This window comes from Acomys minous (assembly GCF_964271855.1).
Source record: "Acomys minous genome assembly, chromosome: 16".
Taxonomy (NCBI): Eukaryota; Metazoa; Chordata; class Mammalia; order Rodentia; family Muridae; genus Acomys; species Acomys minous.
This window is the reverse complement of record NC_140498.1, coordinates 38,831,881-38,849,332: the sequence shown is the minus strand read 5'-3', so window position 1 is coordinate 38,849,332 and position 17,452 is coordinate 38,831,881. Positions and strand designations below refer to the sequence as shown.

The following is a 17,452-nucleotide window of genomic DNA, read 5'->3' as shown; positions in this document are numbered from 1 at the left end:
GCGAAGTCTCGCGAGATTGAATGTCGGGGACGCGGAGCCGGCTTCCTCAGTGTCCCTTCGCGCCGGGCTCCTACCTTTAGTCTCCGCGGTCCCCTCCCCAGTTCCCCTCAGGCCCACGCCCCGCAGGATGGGGGACAATACTAGTCCCATCAGCGTGATCCTGGTGAGCTCGGGCAGCAGGGGCAATAAGCTGCTCTTCAGGTATCCCTTCCAGAGGAGCCAGGAGCATCCCGCGTCCCAGACAAGTAAGTGGCGCCTGGCGGCCACCCGCGCTGCCCGCGAGTGCACAGTGCGGAGGAGGAGGAGGAGGAAAGGGGCGGCTGCTCGACTCCAGACTGTCCAGCCTAGGAAACAGTTTGAAACTACATAAGAATTCCCTGCTCGAGCAGTGGTGCACATCTGTAAACCCCAGCGCCCGGGAGGCCATGAGCCCAAGGCCAGCCTTTTCTCCTAACAGAAACAAAAAATAAGAAGACACTAGATTTTATACACAGAGACACGAATTTAAAAATCATTTTAGAATATAGGAATTGCTCCAGCACTCGGGAGGCAGAGGCAGGCGGATCACTGTGAGTTCGAGGCCAGCCTGGTCTATAAAAAGCGAGTTCAGGACAGCCAAGGCTACACAGAGAAACCCTGTCTGGAAAAACAAAACAAAAAATATGAATTGCTGTTAAGGGCGGAAGTTGCCTTGAACTCAGTTTCTTGTCCTCTGCGGGTAAAACCACTCACCATTTTGATAATAGGCTCTCCTGTGCATAAACTCTGAAAAGTGTATTCACCGAAAAATAAAATACTGCGTCGCCCCCAGCCCCCTCAATGAATCGCAGGAAGATTGTGTTGTGCCATTGCTGTTAAGCCTCTTGGATTTATCGAACACATCCTCTCCAGTGGTAGCGCACTGCTGCATGACAAGAACATAGCCTTGCACTGGGTGGACATTATTCTTAAAGCTTGGTGATATCATACAAAAATGAAATTGGTATTATACTCTCAGCACCCCCAGCGTTATCCACCCCCTCCTTTACCATTTTCCAGAACCTTCTGTGTATACACAAGCATAAGCACACATTATGAACTAGGTACAAGTGGAGATACACTGTTTGCCTATTTTCTTTTCTTTCTTTTTTCTTCTTTTAGACAAAATTTCTCTTCATAGTCCTGGCTATCCTGGAGTTCGCTCTGTAGAGCAGGCTGGCCTTGAATTCAGAGATGCACCTGCCTCTGCTTCCCCAGTGCTGGGATTAAAGGCGTGCGCCACCACGCCCAGCCGTTATTTTGGTGTTTTGAATCAGAATTTAACTCTATTCCAGGCTGGCTGGGAATTTACCATGTAAACTAGACTATCCTTAAGCTAATGGCACCTACCTTCGTCTTTGCTTCTGCCGAGATCGATTGTGAGCACCACGGGGCCCTGCTTTCTTTAGATTTTTTTCTTTTTCTTTTTTAGTTTTTCAAGACAGAGTTTCTCTGTGTAGCCCTGGCTGTCCTGGACTCACTTTGTAGACCAGGCTGGCCTCAAACTCACAGAGATCCGCACTTTGCCCACAGAGCCGTCTCCTTAGCCCCTGTTCTTGCTTCTTGAAACATGGTCTCTCTCTGTATAGTCTTGGCATGCCATGTAGATCCAGGCTGGATTGCAGCCCTCCTTCTGCCCCTGCTTCCTGAGTGCTGAGGTTACGGACCTGAGCATCACAGCTGGCCATCACATGGCTTTAAACCATCGTGGTCCAGTAGAGAATTGTCAGTGTGGGTGAAGGATATAGGATGTACATTCATCGCCACACACTGACGGTGTTTATGTGCATATCTCCCACAGTAGAGTTATGTATATAGACATTCTTTTGTGAGAAAATGAACAGCCATAACTGGGCACGGGGGGCCCACATCTGTAATCCCAACACTGTAATCTCCAACATTTATGAGATGATTAGGAGTTCAGGTCTAGCCTCAGTTATATAGAGGTTGAGGCCCGCTCTGGCCATATGGTGAGATCCTGTCTCAACCCCCTCCTCTAGACACTAGCAAAGCCATTTCCCCACATTGGCATAAGTTCTTGGGACCCTTCTTTTTGTTTTTGTTTTTTTGGGGGGACCCTTCTTATAATTCCCCCGTGATTCACGTAGATGCTGGTCTCATACATGCTAAGCACTGCTGCTGAGCTACAAGCATCCCTGACCTCTGGACAGTTTTGATTAAGGTATTGTAGATAGAACATGAGATTTGCCATTTTAACGATTTCAAGTATATGACTCAGAAATATTAACTGCATTCTTTCCATTGTGAAGCTGTCACCATTGTGTATTTCTAAAACTTTTGTCATCTGAAACTAAATTCTGTAATGATTTGTAATAATTCATTTCCCCAGTTGACCTTGTGTCTATGAATTTGCTTATTATAGAGTTTTCATCTCAGTAATACTTGATGTTCTGTATCAGGCTTCTTTCATTCTGCCTAATATTTTCAATATGTATGAATGTCTGTTCCTGTTTGTAGCTGAATAATAATATAGACAACGGAAGCTGTGGGCGTCAATCGCCCCACGGTCCCATGTGTGGAGCGGTGCTCCTGTCTTAGCCGTGCCTCTTTTGCCTTCACTCAGATAAACCACGTAGCAGATACGCTGTCAACAACACGGCTGAACATGTTGATGACCAGGATGGTGACTCCAGGTAAGGCTCAGCAGTCGTTCTAGGCAGGAGGCTGGTTCTCTCCCTAGGCCTGGGCAGAGTTCTACCCTCCTGCTGACCCAGATGTTGTTCCTCTGAGAAATGGGACACCCTTCTCCAGATAGTGAGTGCCCTAGGTCATAAAGAGCTAGGGTTCGCTGCTTGTCCCCGACTTGCTCAGATTTTAGCCCATGCACCAGCTGTGGCCACTGTGTTAGTAAAGGAGTCAGAGGATGGGTAAGGCATGGCCACGTGCTGCTATTCTCTCCAGCGATCACGAAGATTTTAGAGGAAGACAGATTTCTTTGGTGTTCTCAGACCTGCTTCCTTAGCGCATGCCCAGAAGTCAGAGGCTGGTGTTTCAGACACAGTGCAGCCTGGTGTTGTGGGAGCTGGGCCTGTCATGACTCAGGACACTCCTTTAGGCCTGGATGGGAGGCAAGCCCTGCTCCTCCCTGTGTTTGCTCCTCTGTGTCTAGGAGGACTGTCAAGGTCTACATCCATAAGCATCACTCTGCCATCTTATGTATAGGCCTGGATAAAGGAGAGAAGATTGTGATTTCCTTGTCTGGATCCCCTGAAACATAGACAGGGCCTGTGTGAGGTAAAAGATAGGGCTTCCAGCAAGGTGATGATACGCCTTTAATCTCAGAACTCACTCAGGAGGCAGAGGCATGAGGATCTTTATAAGTTCCAGGCCAGCCAAGGCTACACAGAAAAACCCTGTCTTAGAAAACAAAACAAAACAAAACAACAAAAACAAAAAGATAGGGCTTCTCTCCCAGGAGAAGGCCGCTGACATGCTACACTGGATCTTTGCTATTGAGTCAGCGCTGTTTCCTGTCAGCACATCCACCACTGTGATTTACAGTGCCAAAAGTCTGTAGGGGGGTTTGTTTGTTTTTGTTCTATTTTCTTTCATTTTAGTTTTTGTGGCAGGGTTTCCGAATGACCTATGTGTAGCTGAGGATAACCTTGAACTTCTGATTGACCTCCTCTACCTCTCAGGTGCTGGGATGACAGGTACTCCTGATAGGTATTCTCTACTGATGAAATGAGCCGATTTAAGCAGTTAAAGTATAAAGGCAGGTTTATTGGGGTCAGCTCTCAGGTGGGTTCACTGGTCCCAAGGAATGGGGGCGTGCAGGGAAGTTGCCAAGCAAAAGGAGACAGAAAAGCAGGGGTGGGGGTAGGAGGGAGGGAGGGAAAGAGAGAGAGGCACACACAGAGAACACAACCAAATGTCTTGATTATATAGTGAAGAACCTTTGGGGAGAAGAAGTCCATCCCCTGGGCTTAGGGAGTTCAGGAGGGACTGAGGAATTCTAGGAGGACATGGCCGCCAGGTAGCTTTGGTACTTATTTAAAGGCACCTTAGCTGCTTGTCCCAGGTCTGACTCCCAGCACCTCCTACCAAGATTCACTGGAGTGGAGGCTTTGAACAGTCTCCCCCATACTCCCACCCCTATTTTTTCAAGACAGGGTTTCTTTATGTAGCCTTGGCTATACTGGATTCGCTTTGAAGACCAGGCTGGCCTTGAACTCACAGAAATCCACCTGCCTCGGCCTCCCAAGTGCTGGGATTAAAGGTGTGCACTACCATACCCTGGCTAGTCCTGAAACTATCTGTAGACCAGGCTGACCTCAAACTCACAGAGATCCATCTGCCCCTGCCTCCAGAATGCTGGCCTCGAAAGGCCACCATGCCACCATGCCAGGCTTTGAGTAGCCTTTTATAGAGAAATTTTCTAGGCATGACAACAGCATCTAATTCCCGAAGTTGAATTTCAGAGACTTAGAAAGATGTTTTCTAGGGACTCATTTCAGTATTTAGCATAATAAAAGGAGAAAACCTTGGGAAGAGAGTACTTTTGTGTAAGTTCTTTAGCTGAACTTGAAAATTGCTTTATTTGGTAATTTCAACATTATATCATCTGCTGACCCCTATCCCCATGATTACAAGATAAAGTTCTCTGCCAGGCCCTGGCCCCTCCTGACTCTCCAGCTCAGAGCTGCAGCAAAACCCACTGTCTTCCTCGACTGTTCCCAAAGGTGCTTTCCTGTCTGGAACCTGCAGGATATTTTGCTTGTCAGCTTCCCTGGTGGAAACTCAGCTGAGTGGGGTTGCCTGCCTTTGTAATCAAGGACCAGTACTGTAGTTCCCAGTCAGGATCACAGACACTGGCCAGTGTGGCTATTTACACAGAAATACTTGGATCCCCAGCACTCCATAAACTAAGCGTGATGAATTCCTGTAACCCTAGAATTTTAGAGTTGGAGGCAAATGGATGAGAAGATCAAGGTCGTCCTTGGCTATACAGTGGTTTTCAGGTTAACTTGGGATATGGGAGACCCTGTCTCAGAAAAAACAAAACAAAACAAACAAAACCAAACAGTCAACAAATAAACAATCTCTCCAGGCGTGGTGGGGCATTCCTGTAATCCCAGCACTCAGGAGGCAGAAGCAGGCAGGGGTTCGAGGCCAGCCTGGGCTACAGTGTGAGTCCAGGATAGCCAAGGCTACACAGAGAAACCCTGTCTTCAAAAAACCAAACATCTCTGAATTGAAAACAGTAAAAAAGAATCTAGCTCTGTAGTGCCTCCTCACTTCAGCTGCTCAGTGGCTGCTGGATTATATACGCACACTTGGAATGTATTCATCCCGGGAAAAGTTCTGGAGGTTGGCCCACTACGACTTGTCTAGTTGTGGGAGATAATGCTGAGTGAGGCTTGAGTTGCCAGGATGCTGAGTGATGCTGCTACACAGCCCATCCTTCAGTGCTATATAATCTGATGAGCTTAGGTCGGGAGCTGCAGGGAAGGGCTCCTTCGTTATGTATGTCTCTTACATGAGTCTTTGCCCATGTGTTTCTTAGAACAAGCTGGACAGGGAGCCACAGTGGGTCGTGCAGATATGTAGCTTTCCATGCTTGCTTGGAAAGCAGCATGTTCTAGAATCAAATGTTCATCAGAGGAACACAAAATATTAAACTACTAAAGACCTAAGTCAGATAGTGCAGTAGCCCCATTATTGTGGCAAAAGTGTGCTCGGTTCTGCTGTGACCTTACCACCTAGAGTAAGGTGGGGTAAGGTCAGGGAGGTCAGTGTGCAGGTGGTCCACGGTGTTTCAGGATCTGGGCTGGATGATGCTCACATGACACTATAGTTCAGAAGGCTTTCCTGTCTGGGCATCTTTCTTTGTTTACACACATAGAAGAAACTGACTCTTGGGACACTTGTCACAGGTGTCCAGCTAAGTCTTGTGGCACTAGGGTCTGGTCTTCTGATGTCCTGGACTCTGAAAAGTGAATCTTATTCTCTGCTGGCCCATATTTATGTGTGAGAATTTGAGCTTTAGTGAGAAAAGCCCCTGGTAAGTGTTCATCTGGGGTGTGTATGTCTTCTTTCTCGTCTGGTAAGTCGCATCATTCAGCTGATACTTGATAGTGGTGCTTCTGCTAGACTTTAATGTTGATTTTATAGAACAGCCTTGTAACCTTTCGTGGTTTTAAAGAAAGAGCGTTTTGTTTGGTCTTGATGGTCCTGTTCCCATTTCAGCAAGCCATGTCCTCCAACCGATGAGCAATTGGTTGCAGGGTAAGACCAAGATCTCTCCACCCGTTCTGTCCTAATTCTGCTGCCTTCTCTTCTTGTAATTGTGCTTACTGCCTAATTTCTCTCAATGTTGAAGAATGACTAACGAGGTGCATAGGCCCTAGCTTGGAACCCTCCCTGCCTCTCAAGAGCCCAGATTTCCCCCAGCCTCTGCCCTTTTCCCACCCAGAATTATTTAGCTATTTCACATCCCCTAAGAACCTAAAGCATGGTTGGTTGGCACCAGAGAGGTTTCTGGACCAGGTGCACTGGGCAGACCTCCTTAAATAGGAACTAGTAGGTCGACGATGTTGGGCCAAGACGTGTGGATTTCTCATCTCCCCTTCATTGCTCCTTGGCTTCAGTTTTGAGAGAGGGAGAGACAGACAGACAGACAGACAGACAGACGTATTAACAGTAATTGAGTATTTAGTTAGATATTCAGGATTAGATGGGACTGAATATACCAAGTAGTGGCAAAAATGTCCCCATGAAGGTGATATGGAGCTTTTGTAGGCTGCACTGTCTGGTCTCCTGCAGTGCATCCTGTGAGGGCCATGGATGTCCATCCAGTATGTGTGAGTTCCCATCACCTGGCAGATTGAGAGGCTGGAGGGAGGACTAAGTGGTTAAGGGCACGTGCTCTTGCAGAGAACATGGGTTCGGTTCCCAGCACCCACATGGCAGCTCACAACTGTCCCTAATTCCAGTTCCAGGGGATCCAGTGCCCTCTTCATGGCCTTCTTCCATGGACCTCAGATACACACCTGGTGCACACACATACATGCAGGAAAAAACATTCATGCATATTAAAAAGAAAAGGTAGGTTGAGGGTGTAGAGTTGAGTTCCTTTCCCATTTCTCTCCCTCTCTGTTTTTGGGTAGCCCTACTCCAGGATGTTTTTATATAAATAAATTCCTGGAGCCAGGCATGGTGGTGCACATCTGTAATCCCAGCACTCAGAGAGGCAGAGGCAGGTGCCTGGTCTACAGAGATTATCCAGAACAGAGAAACCCTGTCTTGAAAAACCAAGATAAAATAAAATAAATGGAATCCTGGCCTGGTTTTCAACTGGGCTGTTATATCTTCCTAAATTTGTTTTTCTCAGGTGTTGAAGTTATAAGTTTTTAGTTTTTGCCGGGCGGTGGTGGTGCACGCCTTTAGTCTCAGCACTTGGGAGGCAGAGGCAGGCGGATCTCTGTGAGTTCAAGGCCAGCCTGGTCTACAAAGTGAGTCCAGGACAGCCACGGCTATACAGAGAGACCCTGTCTCGAAAAACCAAAACCAAAACAAAACAAATAAGTTTTTAGTTTTTGTAGCAGCTGTTTTATTGTCTTATATTACATTTATCAGGTTTTCAAAAGATTTTTGTAAATATTGGAAACAATGAACATTGTCCCTTATAATTTGCTAAGTGTAATTTCCTGATCTCATCATGACTTTGTCTTTGTGCACATTATATCATCAAACACTGTGCAAAGTCCACAGCCCAGCAAGTGTCTTTTCATCATAAACATGTAATGTTAAGAGGTGGTATGCTCATATTAACAGGGTGGCCAGTTACACAGGGACTTCCTAGGCCATTTAAGGCATATGGCTTAGCTTCAACAGCACCCTTCTCTGTGGGGCAGGTCTCTTAGAGGATAAAGACAGAATTTGTTCCTTCAAGGGCATATGTGGATTTTTCTGTTGATGGATGGAAGCTGGGCACTGCTGCTTGCCTTGGGGCATCCCGTGGCCCGACCTGAACCCTGTCCATGGCTTTTCGCGACAGAGCAGGGTTTTCTAGTAGAAATTTTTTTACTATAAGGGAGAAGTGTTCTGGAGTGGCTGAGGTCATTTTCCATCTGCTCCTTTTATGTATTAAGTCCTTGGATGGTAGGATGTCGGATGCTGTTTGTTTAGATGTGGTGTGAAACGTTGGCTAGATCACAGCCCAAGTGTTTGGTATGGTTTTAGTATCCTGAGCCTTCTGATCAATGTGCCCTTCAGGCAGGTGGATAGGGCAGAAAGCTATATAGATTTTTTTTTTTTTTTGAAGAAAACCTATAAAATGCCCTAGTCTGAGATGCTGGAGTCTTCCACATCTGTTCCAGGAAAGGAAGGACTAAGGACTAAGGACTTGCTCCGTGTCCTGCAGGTCCCTGGATGTCAGTGAGAAGACTAGTTCTAGAAGGTTTGCCCAGAGCTTCATTGTAGAGGGCAAGGAAGCCCCTTGTGAGCAGTTCTCTACATCTGGTTTATTTGGGGGCCCAGAAGCCCTGTGGCAGCCAGGGGATCCTGCTAGTTGTGCAGGAAGCCAGTGAAAGCCCTCCAGGCCCAGCAGCCTGGAGCTTTCTCACTGCCATGGGTAGATGTGGGAGAATGCATGTTGCCCATAGCCAGGCTTCTGTCCGTCCTGCCTCCAGGTCACTGGCCCTTCCGGCCTGCTTTGTGGAGGGTGGCCTGCAGTGAATGCCTCCTTAGGCACATTTATGTAAATACCATTTGCTGCTTTGGAGTTGGGCCACAGCAGCTGCTTGAAGCTGACCTTCCCTTTTCATCAGGCAGTGGAGGAGTTATGATGTTAGTCTATCTCCCTTCCCCCAACTGAGAATGCCTCCAGAAAAAGCGAGATTAATGTCCCACCATGGAATATTTGTCCCAGTCTCTTTCAGGACTGTAAGGGTCTCCCCACCCAGGGCAGCTGATGATTCTGGTAGTGCTGGAGCAGTCTTCCCCAGACCACCCTATCTAGATAGTAGAAAGCCTTTCTTAGTAGATAGGTGACCATAGGTGCTCTCCCGCTTCAGGGCCAGATCAGAAACAGTGGCTGTGTGTCTACAGTGGAGGCCCTCAGTCCCTGGCCTCTGAGATAAGAGGCCACAGCAGGCTCCAGTGCACTCCTCCCTTATCCAGATCCGCCAGACAGGGAGGACTAGGTTTGTGAATAGGGCGAGAGATGTACAGATGCCTGTTGGAAAAGGTGATCTTGCACAGTGACACCCTAGCCATCCGCACTTCCCCATGACACTTGTTTCTGTGCATCCCATGTTCCTGTAACACAGTGTGTCTGCATGCCTTGTACAAACTCCTTCAGTGAGAACTGGGAGGGTTAAGTGTTCAGGCTAAGGGAAGGACTGAGCAGCCATGCTGAGAGGAATGTAGTTAGCATACAGCATGCATTATTGAGCTCTGTCCCCTAGGCCTTTTTGTGGCCCTGTTGTGGGGGGACTGGGGTCACAGAGGTTGAGAGGTACAGTTCCACAAACCACAGTGCTGTAAGGAGAGGCCCCTCTGCCTGTGAGCCTCATGAGCGGCTCCTGAGGGCAGTGCCAGCCCAGCTGATCCTCCTTTTAAATGCAAACTGCAGCTGTTTCTCTTCTAATTTCATACAGCATGCAAGAAATGACAGCATGTGCCTCAGCCTGTGCTTCTCCTGCCTTCTACCTGTAATTCTGGTGATTTCACATCCCTACCTTGGGATTGCTGCAAGAGTCACTGATAGCAATGGTGCCCACTGGGGACAAAGTAGCTCCACAGAACTGCCATTTCCTAAGCCACTCCCCCTGTGTGGGTACCTGGGCACGGTGCTGTGATTTTCATTAATGCATTTCCACCCTACCTTTTTAAAAATTTTAAGGTTCTCGGATGTTATTCTGGCAACAATTTTGGCAACCAAGTCTGAAATGTGCGGCCAAAAATTTGAACTGAAGATTGATAATGTACGGTTTGTTGGGCACCCGACACTGCTGCAGCATGCTCTGGGGCAGGTACGGCCCTCCTCAGCAGGTAGGATTGTTCTAGGGTGGGTGGGCCTGGCTTCTGGCTCTGAGGGTCAGAACTGTACTGACACTGATGCTGCTGTGTGCCGCTGGGGCAGCAGACCCGAGGAGTTCCTGCCAACTTGTGCTCCTTCCTGCATCCTGGGGAATCCATCAGAGTGACTGCGAACTTGTCCCTAGGTCCTGGACTCCCTGCCAGTAGCTTGTCTTTTCATTTAGTAATAGATGGAACCCAAGGTCTTGCACATGCTGTGCAGTTGTTGGCCACTGAGCTACTCCCCAGCTCTCTGTTACCAGCCTTTGATGATTACTGGGTCTCTACTAATTGGCCTTTCCTCTTATATGTAGGGTATTTGCTTCCAGGGAAGGCAACAGAATGAGTTAACTAACAATTGTCTAACTTCTGAGCTTTCTAAAAAATGGTGCAGGCACTTCCTGTTACATGAGACTTTAACAGCCAACATACTTTAACAAGTATTATTGTATAAACTTTCTGTATATGTTCTCTGATGGATGAATATTTGGGTCCTGAGGAGTGTCAGCGTACATGAGAGTCAGTCAGCCCTTTGCATACAGGCAGGATCCATCCGAGCATCACGTGGATTCAGAAGGGCTTCAGAATGCCATACCATCTAGAAATTGTCCAAAGAGCTGTGCTGTGACTTGCAAGCTTCATCCATGCGAGGGGCTGAGGCCACTGGCACTATCTCTGCCCTTTGATAGTACCCTCCCTCCCTCCAGTGCTCTTTAATGATGGCTCTGTTCTGTCTAGGGGTAAGGGGAGAGTTTATAGTCACTTACTGTAGCATTGGAGTGACAGGCAGGGATGGGTACATTTCCTGGGTGTTGCAGGGAGAACCGGGATCCAGGGTTCTAACTCCCTTTGTAGGCAACACTTGTAATTAGGCTTGAAGAACGCATGCCTCTCAGAGTGGTACCTTTGAATGCTTTGGTGTTTGTGACTGTAGCTGGCTGGATGCCACAACTGGAAAAAGACAGGCTTGGCTGCCCCTTTTCATCAGGGTGCTCAGCACTGTTGTGTCCCTAGATATCCTGAGTACCTGCCAGGGCAGCAGGGGCATGGTTCTGGGTGCTTCAACCACTTGCATTCCTTTCTGTCTGTCACTTTGGGCATCGTCAGCTTGTTCAGTCAAGAGCCAGCCATTCTGCTCCATCCACGTGTGTGATTCAGATGTTTGTGTGGTGGTTGTCTGCTCTGAGGATGTTTTTCTCTCATTTTACCATACTCTGGGCCTTTCTCCATGCATGAAGTAGAATAGATATGAGCAGCTTCTGTAGAAAGTCCTGGCTCTCAGCTGGCCCTGGTCTCACCCTTCTGATTCTAGTGTTGGGGCCTGAAGTAGGATCATTGTGAGTTCAACACCAGCTTGGATTCATGGCAAGTTCTAGGTCACCCAGCAGTTCATAGTGATACCCTGCCATAGACAGACAGACAGACAAGATGTCATATTCTTTGCTTTATTAGAATTATGCTCTTTTACAGGTCTCCAAAACAGATCCATCTCCAAAGCGGGAAGCACCAACCATGATTCTCTTTAATGTGGTATTTGCACTGAGGGTGAGTGTTTGCACAGTGCTTAGATCAGGAAAGAGGCTCTGAGGGAGAAGAGCCAATGTCCAGAGCTTCCACTGACCCAGAGCTCATACTGTGGACATGGCACTTACCCTTTGGTGTGTGCAGGTGGAGGTTTTTCTCTCCTCCTCCAGCTTTTTTTTTTTTTTGTAAAATATATACATAGAAGAATATTTCCTTTATTAACAGTGGTAGCTAGGACCCAAGGCCTCTTGCATGTTGCACAAGCATTCTAAGCTATAGCCTTAGCCCTGACTGCTTCTTGTTTTAAAGTGTCTGGTGACACACACTTCTAGTCCTAGCACGTGGGAGGCTGAGGCAGGGAAGTTGCCACAAAATTGAGGCTAGCCTGTGCCACAAAATGAGATTCTTCTCAAAAGCAAACAGACAGATGAGCATCGAGCTACAGCAGGTGGTGCACTCCTGTAATTCTAGCACTCGGGGAGCTGAGGTGGGACAGTCAGGAGTTCATGGTCAGCTTCTGCCATGGAGTGAATGTGAGGCCAGGCTGGCTACCTGAAACTCTATCTCAGTGCCTCATTACCCTTCAAAACAAGTATACAATTTAAGTCACACATGACTGCTCACCTTTGGCTGTATAGTAAGACCTCAAATCACAAAACAATAAATGAAATGTACAGTTAGTTATACCTGATACATTTATAGTGTACTGTCGCCCTGTGTCATTCATCTTCTTCATTACTGCTGTCTAGATTCCCATTTTATCCCTCTTAGCAGGAAAACCAGGAGGAGCCCAGGAGTGGTTTCTATGCCTCTGTATTTCAAAGCAAGCCCTAAGCCTCATGTCCATTGTTGTGTTTTGTTTTTGTTTATGTGCATGAGCACATGTGTTGTGTCCAAGGCCAGAAGAGGAGTTAGATCCCTGGGAGCCGGAGATGCAGGCAGCTGTGCGCCACCTCATGGATGCTAGGGACAGAACTCAGGACCGCTGGAAAAACAGCAATGCTTCTAACCACTGAGCCATTTCTCCAGCCCCTTGTTTGTGTTCTTTTGAGAACATTGGCTAGCCTGGAACTTGCTATATAGATCAGGCTGGTCTGAAACTCACAGAAATCCACCTGCCTCTGCCTCCTGAGTGCTGGGATTAAAGGCGTGCACTACCATACCTGCCTCTTGTTTCTCTTTTAGAAATGGTCTTGTATATCCCAGGCTGGACATGAACTCTTATGTATCTGGGATGATGTAGAACTCCTGATCCTCTTGCCTTCACCTCACAAAGTGCTAGGATTATATATAGGCAGGTACCTTATGCCTGTCATATGTCCATTCATTATTCCATTACAAGATATATCTATAAAATAATGGTTGGGCTGGAGAGATGGCTCAGAGGTTAAGAACACTGACTGCTCTTTCAGAGGTCCTGAGTTCAATTCCCAGAAACCACATGGTGCCTCCCAATCATCTATAATGTAATCGAAAGCCTTCTGGTGTGCTGGTGTACATGCAGGCAGAACACTCTATATATAAAGATAAATAAATCTTTTTTAAAAGGTGGTTATTTTATACCGTAATACCTTTTTGAATCTGACAAGAATTAACCATGATAAGTTGGTATTAACTAGTACCTGGTCCATTAGAGATTCCTGATTCAGAACATAGATTGTGAGCCAAGATGCAAACTGCATTCAGCGTGGTGGTATCTGTCCCTTCTAATCCCATCACGTTTTGCATATCTGGATGGTTTCATTGGGTAGACTGTCATACCTGCTTCCTGACTTTCTGTGTCTTATAGACTGGAGGGTACTATGAAGGTGTGGTTATATTTGGGTATAAGCTTTTGGGAGGCAGAAAGTCCTATGGGTGATGCTATAGTAACTTTGGTGCCTCTTCTTTTTCTTTTCTTTTTCTTTTCTTTCTTTCTTTCTTTCTTTTTTTTTTTTTTTTTTTTTTTTTTTTTTTTTTTTTTTGGTGCCTTTTCTTATTCTGTACTGTGAAAGTGTTCAGTTTGTGATGGTGTCACATAGCCCAGGCTGGCCTCAAACTTCATGTGTAGATTAAACTTGATCCTTCCACCTCTCCCTCCCAAGTGATGGCATATAGGGGTAAGCTACCACACCTACTTACAAGGATGCTCTTTGTAAGCATTCGCATTGAAGTCGGCCACATTCTAGGTGGCGGCTTTCTCAGCATTCTCCTACATAGGCTTGGGTGCCGAAGGTGGCTTCCTCAGTATTTGCTTGTACAAACAAGACACAGCAGGAATTCCTTCAGAGCTTGTCATTGAGCCTTATGGTGGGGGAGGAGGTAAGACCACCTTGCACAAAGGGGACACTCAAACAGTTGGTCCCCAGCACCTGATGCAGGGATGCTTTTGTGTCTCAGTTAGTGGCACCTCCAGCAGTGAGTGAGACTCAACATAACTTCAGTCCTTCATCACAGGAATAATCTGTGCCCAAGGTTATTCTTTCCCTGCTGTTCTGGTGGAATTGTTTGTTCAGGGCTCTTATAAATGAGTATTTTGTTTTGGGGCAATTGTATATACTCTATAAACCAACCCCTGTAGGAGATGGCTAAGGGGATGCCTTGGGCATAAAGAATTAGGGCAGACTGCCTGGTTGCAAGTCTGCCCAGGTGTTAGTTCTGTGTGTAGACATGGACATACTGAGAATATAGAAAATCTCTCCAACTGCAGGCAAACAAATGTTGTCTGGGTAAGATACTGACTTAAAGGTAACAGGCACAGGGTCACCTGGCAAATAAACAGGATGAGAAAACAGCATCAAAGGTCCTAATCAGTGGTGCCATTTGTCCCTCTCCCTTCTAACCTTGTACCTCAAAAGATTACTCAGCAGTCCTGGTAGCCCCTAGAAACACTGCGTCATGCTTGGCTTAGTTATCTGTTCCCTCAAGCATCTCCATAGATCCTACAGCGGCTTGCTCCACCCTTGGTCTGGGTGTGTGCATTTGCTGGTTGACTGTGGTCACTGATAGGGGTGAGGAACATTTCTGACCTGGGCACCTTCTGCATGCTACTTTGACCTAGTCAGCAAACAGCATAACACTTGTGTATTATGTGTCTTGTAACAGTGTGGCTATTGTGAATGAATTCCTAAATACTGTAGGTCAGACATATTCATGAATGGTCAGTGCACAGCACTGATTATAGATACCTCCAGGATTTCGCTCAGGTCAGCCTGTTCTGACTGCTGTATGTGTTTGACTAGTTTGTTCCTCAGATGAGGACCTGTGACCCAGGATCACATAACAGGGGGGTGGGGTCGGTGCCCTTAGCTGTCCCTTGCTTTTCTGTACAGTCCCAGCATAGTAGGCATGTGTGTTCCCCATTGAGGACTCCCATTGAGTCATCGCTGCAACCCTCTAGACAGTGTTCCCAAGACTACAAGATGGGGATGCCAGCCAGCATTTATGTAGGTTGGCTGCAGGCATGCATAGGGAATTCTGGATGGTAATTACCTCGGTCGAGAAACCTAGTGGAGAGGAAATAGAGAGGGCCTTCTTCATAGTCTGCACCTTAGCTGTGTTCATGTGTTAGCTCCTTATAAACGTGTCTCTGGCAGGGCACAGTGGCGCACGCCTTTAATCCCAGCACTTGGGAGGCAGAGGCAGGTGGATCTCTGTGAGTTCAAGGCCAGCCTGGTCTACAAAGTGAGTCCAGGATAGCCAAAGCTACACAGAGAAACCCTGTCTCCAAAACCAAACCAAACCAAACAAACAAAACGTGTCTCTGTGTACATATTTTGAGTGTTTGGCCTCTGCTCTGCAGGCCAATGCTGACCCATCAGTGATAAACTGTCTGCACAACTTGTCCCGACGCATTGCCACTGTCCTGCAGCATGAGGAGCGCCGCTGCCAGTACCTTACCCGAGAGGCCAAGCTGATCCTGGCACTTCAGGATGAGGTGTCTGCTATGGCTGACGGTGAGTGCAGCGGCCTGGGGAACTCGGGCCTGGTCTGGCTGATTCTCTTTGGGTCGTATCTCTAGAGGACTAGCTGCTCACTCTGCTCTGTTTTGCAGCAGTTGCAGATAATGCTATAAATTGGCCCTCTAGCCCAGGGACACTATTAATGAGATCCTGTGTGCAGGGAAGGGCAAGCTTGCTGTCCTGTTGCAAGTTTGCTCACATGCTAGTTCTCTTTGTGGACTTGGAGTCTGCTGAGAAGACAGAGACTCTGCACCTCCAAGGCCCTCTCCCAAACCACAACACAATAGTCAGGAGCTAACCGGAGTCGGCCTTTGGTGAGCTGGTTAGACCAGATTAACACAAACTAAGTCCTGTCTGAGTCTAATGTATTTACAATAAAAAATTTACTTTCTGTCTTTGGATGTTAGCTGAGTATAGTGATGTACACCTTTAATACTAGCTCTTGGAAGGCAAAGGCCAGTGGATCTCTGAGTTCCAGGCCAGTCAGGAATGTATAGAGAGACCATGTCTCTGAAACAAAAACATTTGTATTATGGGCCTGGGAATAGTTGTAGAGTGGTTGTCTAGTATATGTGAGGCTCTGGATTCCAGCCCTGGGACCCAAAATGACAATAAAAACAAATAAACAAAAACCACTTATATTTTCTATCTTAGTTAGTTATAATTATGATAGTAAACAATCCAGAAATTTTATTTATTCCCCTTCCTCCTCTTCTTTTTAAGATTTAGAGCTGGGCACAGTGGTACTCGCCTTTAGTCTTAGGACTTGAGAGGCAGAGGCAGGCAGATCCCTTGAGTTTGAGGCCAGCCTCATCTACATAGTGAGTTCCAGGCCAGCCAGTGCTACACAGTGAGACCCATTCTTAAAAAGAAAAAAGAAATCAAAACAACAACAAAAATCTGTTTAAAAACTTAAATATTAAAAATTTTCATCTTAATTATATATATTGTTATCTAACAATATATTGTTAATTAATGAAGATTAATATAAGGTATTTCCCTCATAAAAACAAATCTCATTAGCATACAAGTGTGGGGAGAGAAGTGGGATGTGGCATGGCATACTCAGTCACTACCACAGAAGGTCTAGTGATCCACAAGATGCTCATTCTGTAGGGGGCAGTGAAATGGTGGCTCCTGTGGCTCCAAGGTCGTGAAGGTCAGTGACAAGCTTTAATACTAACAGTTTTCATACATACTTCATATACAAGTATGATCAGCTTGAGTCGACTTTTATTTACAGGGATCAGAGGTACATTGGTATTATTGTTATTATTACTACTACTACTATTATTATTACAAGGAGTTTCCTGATGTTAGTTTAACATTGCTGTATCATTACCTGTCAGCATCTGCTCTGTGCTGTGCACGTTTTCTTGCTTTGGAAGCTGTAAATTCTGCCTGTCATGATTCTTGTAGCAAATGAAGGTCCTCAGTCCCCGTTCCACCACATCCTGCCCAAGTGCAAGCTGGCGAGGGACCTCAAAGAAGCTTATGACAGGTAAGACAAGGCCATGCTTGTGTTAACTTCCCCAACCTCCAGGGTAGGAGCATCCCACAGACAGTGCTGCCATAGGCTGGGTACTGCCCCGGTGCCATATGGCCACTCTTCAGGAAAGGGCGACCTTGTGTCCATTTTTCAAATGGCAGCCCCTTTGTCGAGTGATTTGTACTCAGCAGGGACAATTACCTCCAGACTCCTTTTAAGACAGGAGCTCGGCCCAAGACTATATATGAGAGCCAGAAAATATTTTTGGTCCATTAAACAAAGTGTCATTTTATTGAGTTTAATTAGTGTCAAGTTCTTCACCACCCCACTGAGGCAGGCTTCACTGCTACCTCCTCACACGAGAGGAAATCAGAGTTCAGTGGGTAGAGCTGGAGTTGAGTGTGACCGTCCAGGATAGATGGAGATTGAGACACTT

The 17,452-nt window shown here is 46.6% G+C and overlaps 1 protein-coding gene across 4 annotated transcripts in view; it reads left to right on the top strand.

Annotated features, from left to right (window-relative positions):
* Window positions 1-17,452, top strand: part of NPRL3 (NPR3 like, GATOR1 complex subunit) — a 36,108-nt gene continuing 18,656 nt past the window's right edge. The window contains exons 1-8 of one of the 4 annotated variants that reach the window (XM_084763066.1): window positions 105-245; window positions 2,603-2,672; window positions 6,229-6,267; window positions 6,975-7,086; window positions 9,887-10,016; window positions 11,533-11,607; window positions 15,368-15,521; window positions 16,947-17,028. In XM_084763066.1, coding sequence (XP_084619192.1) covers window positions 2,645-2,672; window positions 6,229-6,267; window positions 6,975-7,086; window positions 9,887-10,016; window positions 11,533-11,607; window positions 15,368-15,521; window positions 16,947-17,028 — 620 coding nt within the window. In that variant the 5' untranslated portion in view covers window positions 105-245; window positions 2,603-2,644. Of the gene's footprint in view, window positions 246-2,602; window positions 2,673-6,228; window positions 6,268-6,974; window positions 7,087-9,886; window positions 10,017-11,532; window positions 11,608-15,367; window positions 15,522-16,946; window positions 17,029-17,452 lie in introns of all 4 variants that reach the window. The other 3 variants (XM_084763064.1, XM_084763067.1, XM_084763065.1) reach the window with 3 other exon arrangements.